The 12210-nt window shown below is 36.5% G+C and overlaps 1 protein-coding gene across 5 annotated transcripts in view; it reads left to right on the top strand.

The window, feature by feature from the left end:
- The window catches only part of CCDC171 (coiled-coil domain containing 171), a 204713-nt gene that overhangs the window by 39599 nt on the left and 152904 nt on the right, over window positions 1-12210 (top strand). For all 5 annotated transcript variants that reach the window (XM_045021612.1, XM_045021613.1, XM_045021616.1 and 2 more), the window contains 2 exons: window positions 4929-5021; window positions 6285-6445. In XM_045021612.1, coding sequence (XP_044877547.1) covers window positions 4929-5021; window positions 6285-6445 — 254 coding nt within the window. The remainder of the gene's footprint in view (window positions 1-4928; window positions 5022-6284; window positions 6446-12210) is intronic.

Raw genomic sequence — 12210 nt, 5'->3', positions numbered from 1 at the left:
TGTAGGCAGTCCCATTACACCATCCCCTCCATAAACTTATCAGGTTCAGTCTTGAAACCAGTTAGGTATTTTGTCCCCACTGTTCCAGAACTTCATTCCTCTGATGGTTAGAAACCTTTGCCTAATTTCGAGCCTAAACTTATTGATGGCCAGTTTATATCTGTTTGTTCTTGTGTTCACATTGTTACTTAACTTAAATAACTCCTCTCCCTCTTTGGTATTTGTCCCTCTGATGAATTTATAGAGAGTAATTGTATCTCTCCTCAGTCTTCTTTTGGTTGGGCTAAAAAACCCAAGCTCTTTCAGTCTCCTGTCATAAGGTAGGTTTTCCATTCCTTGGATCACCCTAGTAGCCCTTCTCCGCACTGATTCCAGTTTAAATCCATCTTTCTAAAACATGGGACACCAGAACTGCACACAGTATTCAGAGGTCTCACCAGTGCCTTGTATAATGGTACTAACACTTTCCTTTTTCTACTGGAAATACCCCTTCTGATGCATTAGCCTTTTTCACAGCCGTATCACATTGACAGCTCATAGTCATCCTGTGATCAACCAATATGCCCAGGTCTTTCTCCTTCTCTATCGCTTCCCACTGATAAATCCCCAGCTTACAGCAAAATTCTTGTTGGTGGTCCCTAAATATATGACTTTGCGCTATTAAATTTCATCCCTTTTCTATTACTCCAGTTTACAAGGTCATCCAGATCTTCTTGTATGATATTCCAGTCCTCCTCTGTATTAACAATACCTCCCAACTTAGTGCACTAATAAAATTTGCAGATGACACAATCATTTTGTGTGTCAAGTTCAGTAATAAAAACGTTAAATAAGATTGGTCCCAGGACCGATGGCTGAAGAACTGCACTAGTAACCTGCCAATTCACCTTTCAGTATGACCTGTGGTAGTTGTCACTTTAAGCAGTTCGTCCTCCACCTTTCAATTTTCATATTTATCCCCATCTTCTCCAATTTAACTAATTTCCCATGTGGAATTGTATCAAATGCCTTACTGAAATCGAAGTTGATTAGATCTGCTGCATGTCCTTTGTCTAAATAATCAGTTATCTTCTCAAAAGAAATCAGGTTGGTCTGGCACAATCTACCTTTTAAAACCATGTTGTATTTTATCCCAGTTACTATTCATCTCTATGTCCTTAACTACTTTCTCTTTCAAAATTTGTTCCAAGACCTTGCATACAATTGAAGTCAAACTAACAGGCCTGTAGTTTCCTGGATCCTTTTTTCCCCTCTTTCTTAAGAATAGGAAGTATATTAGCAATTCTCCAGTCATAGGATATGACCACTGAATTTACAGATTCATTAAAAATCCTTGCTATTGGTCTTGCAATTTCATGTGCCACTTCTTTTAATATTCTCAGATGGAGATTATCTGGGGCCCCTGATTTAGTCTCATGAAGCTGTTTGAGTTTGACTTCCACTTCAGATGTGGTAATTTCTAAATGGGATTTCAACTAATAGCCATATTTTAAACATGATTCTAAAACAGAGGTTCATCATTCTGTGGAGAGGCCTAATTATGTATTTTTTAATTGTAGTTCATGGGTAGGGACAACAAAATGAGATCTCCTACTAAAAACAAAGGAAAGATTGTAGAAGATCAATGATAAAAAATAGCCTTTTATACAGAACTACATTTTTAGGCCCCTATCCTGAAATGAGTTCTGTGTGGTGGATCTTTGCACCTACCTGGAGTCCTACTGAAGTCAAGTGCATGAAGTGGCCACCAAAAATTTAAATAGAAAACTTGGCTGATGCTCATTTCTGTTCTAAAATTTGTGTGTATCTTGAGACACACTGTGATTGCATGCCTGGGATAGGCCACACTGAAAATGCCACACTCAGGGAAGATAGTCCCCCAAACTGGTGATTTATTGTGTAATTAGATTCACCAATCCAGTAACAATCTAGTTTCTGCAGTACCACACTGAACCAGAAGCCAAAAACAGTCCCCCTTAGGCTTTCCAGCCCTTGGTTCTCATCCAGGAAACCCAATCTGATACAGTGATAGGTTATTAACAATCTATTTCACCATATGTGAGATTCTTTCTAACCCCAAGGGATCAGACACATTTACCCAGGTTAATATATATTTCAGATCTTACCCAAATATATCATTGTTAGCCAATCCTCCATCAGCTAACTAAAGACTTATTAATAGAAGAAAAGAGTTATAAATGGTTAAGGAATCATATACATAAAAGTGATTTGCAAAGTCCTTATATCAGGTTTGTAGGAGTGATGGAATAAACTGCTGGTTTGGAAAAGTCTCTGTGGAATCACCCAAACAGATTGGGGGTCATCACTCCTTGTTTAAAGCTTCCTTGTTAGAAATCCAGTCCAGAGCAATGAAGCAGAAAATGAAGACAAAATGGAGATGTTTCAGGTGCCTTTTTATATCCTCTGCCATGTGCATGGAAATTTACTGTCCCAAACAAAGCCCACAGCTCATGTGCATTGACAGATACTGTCCCAAGAGGGAGTCCAGAGTCACGTGAGTATGGATAATTACTGGGAGAAGGTGGAGTCTCAGGTCACATGTTCTTATGTGCTTTGCTGACTCATAGAGGCGGCCATTGGTCTCTGGGTGTGTGAGGCATCCTCAGGAAGGGCTGTCTGGACGGGATGAGTTTCTTCAATGGACCTTTATGCAAGCTGAGTGTCTTTGATGGGCCATCAACACATAGCTGTCTAGCCTTGATGTAAATCCTGTCTCGGGGGTGTCACCCAGGAATACATCATATGCATAAGGTACAAGTACATAGCCAATATTCATAACTTCAGTACAAAGATGATACATACATATAAACCAGATAAACATACTTAGCAAATCATAACTTTTCCATTGACACCCTACATGACATACGGTACTTTGTACAAGATTTGTTGTAATTGTGGCAGCAATAATAATACCAAATGGTCATTCTTATACATATATTAAGCAAATTAATTACACCAGGGATCTGTTTGGCCCAGAAAGTTTTTCTGGAATTGTGCCTTTTTATTTCCGTTTCGACTTAGCAGTGTTTGGTCTGGAAAGGAGACAGCAGTCTGTGAATAAAGTCTAATGATGTGTACAGGTGCTAAAAAACTGGGTGGGAATGCTGTTTGTCAAACAGTCGTGGTGGGAAATGTGTATTTACTCTTGTATGAGAAACAGAATTGTCAGTTCATAAATTTCAGGATATTTGGTTTTTACACAAAAGTATGGTGAATCCCCAATATTTCATGTGTTGGAGGCTGCCAAATCATAGTTAGCTGAACTATGGGGGTCTCTTATAAGGTTAAAAAAATATCCCATGACATGGCCATTAGATGCTGAGACTCCTCCAGGAGTATGGGCTGTAAATGGAAATATCCCTCCAGCTTTCATGATTTTTTTTTTTTTTTTTTTTAATCTGACCTAATTACATTGACTTTTACATATCCTATCAAATAGATTATCATGCATTGGCTTGGCAGGCTTGATACCCTGTGGGTGGTGATGATTTGTGAGAATTCTTCAGGGTTTTTTTTTTTTTTTTGCGTCACACAAGGGCTAAAAATATACATACAATTCACCTCCCTCTTCCTCCCCGCTATATATCTATGTTCCTTTTAAAGGTCATTTTCCCTGCCCCCCCACACCCCTGTCTCCCAGGAAGCTACATAAATTTGAAAGTAGAAATTTGGTATGGACATAGTTAATAATGAGTTGTATGTGCCTTGCTAAATATTGGGAGGAAATTTATTAGAAATAAAGTCGTGAACATTTGAAATTGTACTCAGGCACTAGTGCAGTAGAAAATCACATTAACACTTGAACTATAACATTCAGCATAGATGTGCTGCTCATTTGTGCACAGGTTCAATTGCAAAGTGAGATAGTTAATCAAAATGGCTTTAAACCAGCCAGGATATTTGCTAAACAAGTTATCCACTTCCTCTTCTCCCCACTAAAGCCTAGGAAAATGATCAACAAGGACCCAAGCCCTAATAATACTTTACAGTTAGATAGCACTTTAGAAATATTATATAGGCTTCATAACATCCCAAGGCAAAGAAGTTATGTGATTTGTCGGTAATCACATAGCAGTTTATTTATAGCATCTTGATTAGCACCAAAGTCTCTTTTCTGTCGACCCAGACATTAACCATAGTCCCTCCCAAACAAATCATAGTCTCTTAACGATCTCATCACTGAAATGAAGACTGTACATTCTATACTGCAATTCTCTGTCTGGACTGTATTATATTGTGTTCAATTGGCAATTTCTTAGTACACCTTTACCTCGATATAACGTGACCTGATATAACACGAATTGCTCCGGGGGAGGTGGGGTTGTGCATTCCAGTGGATCAAAGCATGTTCGATATAATGCAGTTTCACTTATAGTGCAGTAAGATTTTTTAGTTCCCGAGGACAGTGTTATATCGAGGTAGAAGTGTAATACAGCTTTCAGTCTTATCTGCTCATTATTTGACTTCTGAGTGCCTCATTTCTCAATATTAATATTGCATTAATAATAGGTTTTTTTTGTATGGAACACAGTAATTAAATAGAAAAATAATAATTTATCATTACTGGGTGTGAGTTTTTTAGTTGTGTTTTGTGAATTTGGCTAAATTCCATTCTTTTGATATCTGTGTGTGTGTGTATATATATGTGTGTATATATATGTGTGTATATATATGTGTGTATATATATGTATATGTATATATATATATTTTAAATAAACATGTAGCAGGGATAAAAACCAAAATAGCCTAGCAACAGCAGGGAGTGTGGATTCCTAGTCATCTGTACTAGTATAATAAAATAGTGTTTACCTAAATAGGACTATGATTTTAAAAAGGATTTTCAAGGTGTAGGATTCTTTAAGTTAATATCTGTCTTTTGGGAATATAAATATTTTTCATATTTTTAGGCAGCTACTGTGAGAGTGAAGAAATTGGAAGAAAATATTGAGGCAGAGAGAGCAGCACATCTGGAATCCAAATTTAATTCTGAAATTATCCAGGTAAACCAGTGTCAAATATTTGTGGAATTTCCACAGTTTATGATGGAGCAGCTAGTAGATCTGTAAGGCCCCAATCCTGAAAAGATTTATGCCTGTGTTTACATTTATATATGTGAGTAGTCCCAATTCAGTAGGACTATGTATACTGGCAGCCTATGGAGAGTTTTTTGCAGAAACAGGGCCTAAATGCATACTAGTTATTGCATGACTGTAGGGGAAATTTTAAAAAAATTGTGGCAAAACTGTCAAAAGGAAATGTCCTATTAAAACATTCCTTTACTGTCAAAATACCCAATAATTATGTTTTTGCCAGGATTGCTGATGGAACTGAACGAAGATGTAAAGCACATATGCAACTGTTTCATGGGAGCAACAAACTATGTAACTCAGTCGGTAGTTCTCTCTAAAACTAATGTTTAAATATAATTTTCAATGAGCAGATTTGTATTTCAAAGAAAATGGTAGTACAGTATTGGCAGGTAATAAATGTGAGCAAGCTTACTACATATTCATCAAAATTCAAATGTTCTATTATTGTCAGCTTACTCTAGATGGTCTTTCAAATAAATAGTTAATCACAGTTTACTTTAAAGAACAAACAAGGAAAAAGATGCTGAACTCATTTTCAAAATTTATGCTTTTCATTATTTGTGCTCTTTTTGCATTCAGACTAACTAGTGTCATTTTGTAGCCCATTTTATTTTCTTGTTCTTGTACCCTCTAGTTCTCACTGGAAACACTTTTTTAAATGACAATTACACTAATATAAAAAATAATAAAGAAAAAATATATTAGATTTTCCTCCTTTACAAAATATAACTGACTTGGGAGGGCAAATTTATTTGGTATTAGAGGATCTGTTTTACAAACAGAAGACTGGTAAGATTTTCTGTTAGTAGTTGATGCACATGGAGTTGTCACATTTCTGCTCTCCATTGTATGGAACTCTAATCTTCACTATCAGTCCTGTGCTTTAAGTTTTAATGGAACTGGATTCATGTACAAAAAATAGAAAACCTCTGACAAACCTTACCAGTGTACTTAAATTAATTAATAAAATCTAAATTCCACCGAAGTATAGTAGTCTGAGCAAAAGCACCTTATATCTTTTTATTTTTCTCTGCTCTTTATAGTATGTATTCATATCCCTTCATGTGCTCAGCGCTCCCTCACTCACACACAGACACAGCAAAAGAGAACACTGCTGAAGATTAATGATAGCTTTCCCTAACTTGCTTTAATTGCTTTCTTATCATTTGGTAGTTAAGGATTCGAGACCTTGAAGGAGCTTTGCAGGTAGAAAAAGCCAGCCAAGCAGAAGCTCTTTCTGATTTGGAAATGATCAAGAAAGAGTTCAAAGAGGTGGAAAACGCATATGAGAGAGAGAAACGTAATGCCCAAGAGAGCTTGGAAAAACTCAATATGTAAGTTTATTTATCTACTAAATGTATTGTAAGCCAGCGGTAACAGTGTGTGTAGTATTATTTACATCCTTCTTAGGTAGCAGTCACTAGAAGATGACATGATCACACACACTTGAACAGGCCTGACATTCTATCAGTGCTGGTACATATACACACTCTCGGAAGATAGAGAAATGTAACCTATTGTTATAGGGATCATTTGCAAAACATTCATATTGGGACGTTTGCTAGCAGTGTTCCATGTGACAACATTTTTTTTCATCTTAGCAAGTTAATATGGATTTATTTTTGTTAGGGAAACTCTAATTTACAGACTTTCATAGAGAAGCTGCAGATTATTCATGGCGAGGAATGCCTTTTAGCTTTTTGTATGCAGTGTTGTTGTAGCCATGTTGGTTCCAGGATGTTAGAGAGACTAGGTGGGTGAACTAATATTTTTTTTATTGGACCAACTTCTGTTGGTGAGAGAGAGAAGCTTTTGAGCTTACACGGAGCTCTTCAGGTCTGGGAAACTTGAAGCAGGTTTTCTCGGGGTATTTGGATTGCTCATTCCAAGATGCAAGAACTCTTTCCCCTTTCAGCCTATAATTTTGTTAGAGCTTCTCTAATGGTCCATTATGGTTCTGTGTGGCTCAGAATCTCAAAATTAGTAAAATCTCAACTTGTGAGTGGTTAGAAAACTTTGATCCCAAGGTATGATTTCTTTCCTTTTTGGAAAAAGAGTGAGTGTGTACAGACATGAGGTTGGGATTAGTAAAGTATCTTTTATTTACAGTATGTACAGTTACTACAGAAAATAGCTTTGAACAGTTGCTAAAAGAAACATATTCAGTGTTTATAATCAGCACAAACAGACTGTCAGTGCTTATACACTTATTTTGATTGCATCCTGTGCTTAGTTTCTAATTAGTGTATGCTTGAATTCCTCTTCACAATACACCTTTTTGTTTGATATGATTGCATGCTCCAGGTGTCACTTAAAATGAGGAATGAGCCTCCCTGTTTGGTGCTTGCCCACTTTAGAATATCTTGGGGGGGGGGGGGGTCAGTACAAAAGGGGCTCCCTTTCTTAAACACAAATGACCACATTTATCCCTGGTGTATCTTTGGTGGAGTTAACCAAGGAACTCAACTATCCCAAGAATCTGCTCTCTGCTGTTAACTTCCATGCAAGCATGAAGATTTTGCAAAAAATTCATTGTTCTACAAATGGCGACCCCTCCTAGATACACTGTAGTATTGATTTGTCTCCGTGACTTCCTACGTGAGCTAATTTGTTTTTATTTGGGAGATTTCTGCAATATTTTAACTTGTTTTGATGCTTTCTTTTTCACCTTGTGTAAAACTTCATTAAATGTATGAATTTGATAGTTTTACAATTTATGGCATAATATATTTGGGATGAGAAGTAGAATGCGTACTCTTGACCTTACAGTCTTTGGTCTAAATATTGATTAACTTTGTGCTGTGCATTAACCTTCCTTTATGAGATAACCCATTTATAAACATATGTGATTGCTTTAGTCAAAGGTTATGTTAATTAGTTTATCTTTCAATGCTACTTTGCTCTTATTCTCCCCGTTAATTTATCCTTGTATGTGGTATCAAGTCTGTGAATCCAACTCCTGGATTATTTCAGTCAAGATCTTGGAATCAACCAAGAAAGTGATTTTTGAGGCTGGAGATTGGTAAAGCTACATGGCAGAGACTTTAGGCTCCTAATGTTTTAACTTGAGTAATTCATCTTCCAGTCCCTAGTCGTCCTCCCTCTTGGTAGCTAGAACACTGTAGAATCCACTGAAGTCCACTAAACTTAGTAAACCAATTATCTCTTATTGTTTTACCTGTCCTAATATGACTGTTAAAGGGAAATATTTTACTGCTTTAGTAAAAATTTCCAGAGGCTTTCTCTTTCCACTATCCTTTCCTTAAGTATTTTTTTATTTCTCCCAGGAAATATTTACTCTTTCAATACAATTTTCCTACCAGCTTTGTACTGTTCTGTTTTCTTAAAAATGTCATACTCTTCTAGTATGCACTTTTTCCCCCCCCGCTGTTTTCAAATTGCACAAATATTGTGTTTGATCAGAGGTTCCTAAGCTGTGATCTGTGGAACGCTTGCAGATGGTCACATGTTGCCTGTTCCGTTTCCATGCTTTCATCTGTTAAATCTTACGAAAAGATATCTAAAAATACATAAATATTTTTTCATTTAAGAAACTCCTGTAATTGCCACAGGGAACTTATATAATTACAGATGTGTAGGGGTGGTGGTTCATGCAACTGTCTCATGAACCTCCTTTCTCCCATTCACAGCCTTTTTATATAAACATGGTTCCCACCATGAAAGTATGTGATTTTTTTGGTAATCAGTAGGTCCGGAGTTATCAAAAGGGAATATTTAGAAAATGAAGACAGGAGGCAAGCAAAGTAGTACCCTTGCATTAGAATGCTCTTTAATTATCCGTAACAGCCTAATTTGTTGCCATCAGGTTTGCCCACTGACTATGGTCATCTGTTTTCTCTCTCCCCCCCCCCCCCGCCCAATGCTACAATTCTTCCGTTTTTTTTGGTTTGTCCTCTTCACCACCATTTTACATCAGAAGTCTATTGAGACCAAGCAAACATCCAAAAGTAAAATGAAATGCTTACCTCTGGAATGTTTCCTAATCTTGGACTCTGGCATGACTTCAGAAGGGTATGGGGTGGTGTAGAGAAAGGACTCTGTATCCCTGGCTTCCTCAGCATGCTTCACTGCAAAGAGGAACAAAAAGGGAAGGCCAGTATCGGATCTAGGTCATTTGAAAGAGGTCCCATCTGCTATTTGCTATACCTCTGTTTTTTCTCTTCACCTTTAGTGTTCCAAACTATCAGATCTCTTGCGTTAAAACAGGATGCAAAAAAATAGTTATGGACCTTGCTTTACCAATCTAGAAGCAAAAGTTGGTTGATGGGAAAAAAATTCACAGGCGCTTTTATTTTTTTAAACGAAAAAGGGGTTAAGATCACTAAATTGTTCCACACATAAAATTGGGTGCTGAGAATAAAATAAAAAGTGGTTTGGATACAGTACTGTTTAACTTTCCATGAATTTTGTTTTATTAAAGTAACTCGGTGGGTTCTGCCTTGGTAGTTATTGTTAGTAGGGACATGCACCTGCAAGTGCTGTGCACACTCAGCTCCTGTTGTCTTTACTGGGACCCAAGGCATCTCAGAGCCTTGCAAGATCAGACCATATATATATGTTTATTCATAGATTTTTGTGGACATAGTACGATAGCATTATTTGATCAGATGTGAATATGGAATGTCTAGTGATTACAGCATAGGGCTTGACATTCAAAATCTGGGTTTCATTGACTTCCTTAGTGGCCTTGAGCAGTCACTTAACTTGTCTGTGCCTCTATTTACACCTTTGTGAAATGGGAATAATACATACCAATGTAACAGTGATGTTAAGTCTTAATATTTTAATTGCTTTGATATTTGAATGTGCTCTGGAAACACAAATTATAATAATGATTTAAGAATAAAAATTAAACCTTATAGAATTAGACCACATTTTCATGATTGTTTGAACATCTTTTTGAAATTTTGCAAATAGTTCAAACTACAACACACAACTTAGAATAGCATACAACCATATTTAATATACAGTATATGGATAATTTGGGTGCTACTATTGCACATTAATTTAATAATGGTTAAAACCGGCAACTTTGGAGCTAATGGAAGTGGTACATTTTTTGTTTGTCAAATGTAATCTACTCCATAACAAGGCCTAAGTTATTTTTAAATTTATAATTTACACTAAATCATAATATAAAATATTTACAAATTATAAAAAAAATCATAACCATGTTTTTAGCTGTTTTTCACAGTATCTTTAGCAAAAACAGTTTTACACAAATCTCAGTGTTCTGTTATATTGTAATTGTTCATAAGAATAATTAAATATTAAATTGCATTCAACTGTCTCGGATCTAATAATCTGTTGGATCAATATCAGAATCATTATCTAGGTTAAGAGACCTGCTTTTCTTTAAATTGAAAAACAAAGGTTTTTGCATAACCATAATAAAAGTATAATTTTTTTGGCCTTAAACCTAAGCTTGGAAATAAATTAGAAAAACAGGAAAAAATGAATAGCCAGTTTTTCCTTAGGGAGCAGCAATTTTTTATGTCTAGAATTACTTTTAGAAATATATTTTGACTATGGCTAATAATCAGCTTATTTTGATAAACTAACACTGGATTGTGAGAGGACATAACTGTTACAGTTATGATACCACTAGAATTAGATATATTGATTTATAGATTTAGGACTAAACTCTGTTAATAATTATATATTTATATTGTAAAAAAAATACCTGCTGGGAGGATTGAAATATTAGAAAACCAAAATAAAATAGCCAGATATAAATGGCATAACCATTTTAGAGCTTAATTAACATACTTGGTTAGTACATTAGACATAGAGAAAGGATTATCGACTCTAGCATCAGAACTAAACAGTGGTGTTCTACTATTTCACCTCTATTGCTGATCTGGGCAATTTTATTAGCTGCTTGAGTATCAGCATGACTTTGCCAATTGAGTATTTTACAAACACAAAGAGCCCTCCCTAGGGTTGGGAAGGTGAGTTCTTCCTCCAGAGAACCCCAACTGACTCCAGAGAAGTGCCAGTTTGAAGTCAAACAGACAAACAGCAAGTCTTGTAATAAAGTTTAAAAGAAACAGACCCTCACCAGAGTTCTTTCCTCCCAACTATTCCTGAGTTTCCAGACTCTCCCCAAAGATCTGGTGATTAAAGTCAAAAGCAAACAAATAGTTCTTCCTCACTCAGAGGGGCGGCTGGCATCTTCAACCTCCCTTTTATAAGGGAGCAGATGAGTGCTACTATCTTGCCACCCCCTTTCCCATTATGCTTTGCTGTGGAGGCCTACCAATCTCGTCATCCTCTGGGACTTGGGACTGCATTTCCCAGGATTTCCTCTGACCAAAAGTGCAGAGAGCCCTGACTCTCTCACACTTCAAGGCTGTGGTCCTCTGCCCTAGACAGTCTGGGTTCTCTCCCAAGCCACAAACTGCCACCACGGAACAACTTCCCTTTTCTCAGTGATGTTTTCCCTTGTCTCACAAGTCTGTCTTGGATGGCTCAAAAAGCATAAACCTTCTTTACAGCAAATAGACAAACAAATAAATTCAGGGGAAGATCCCACTGTTAAAATTCTAAAAACAAGGAATACGATGGGATTTTTCACTCCGAGCTCCTGGACATCACCTCTGGTGACAGTGAGTAATGAGGGTAATAATTTCCCTAGCATTTAGAATTCAGCCATTGTTAGATGATTGTTTGAACATCTGTTTGACATTAAAATCCTATGCCACACAATTTAGAATAGAACATAACCAGATTTCATATAGACACTGTGGGTGCTACTGTTACGTTTTAATTCAAAGCTGGTTAGGCAAGACTTGCCTGGAGACTGAATAAGAGTCAATTTCTGAGGTAATTGAACTGTGGTGAATTTTGTTCATTAAATGTAATCTAGAGGCCACATCAAGACCACTAAACCTATTTTACTTATGACTGCAGGCATAGTAGACACACTTGGTTATCTTAAGGGGAGGTACTATTTCTTTATAGCCTTTCATTTAAGGAGTGGATTTTTTATGAAAAAAAGTAAAAGCAAGTTTTAAAGCCTTATGGCATGAAAACACGAGATATAGTACAGCTGTCAATTGTGTTTAAAAGTATATAA

The sequence above is a fragment of the Mauremys mutica genome, chromosome 6, assembly GCF_020497125.1.
Source record: "Mauremys mutica isolate MM-2020 ecotype Southern chromosome 6, ASM2049712v1, whole genome shotgun sequence".
Lineage (NCBI taxonomy): Eukaryota > Metazoa > Chordata > Testudines > Geoemydidae > Mauremys > Mauremys mutica.
The sequence above is the reverse complement of the archived record's forward strand: the minus strand, read 5'-3'. Positions and strand labels throughout refer to the sequence as shown.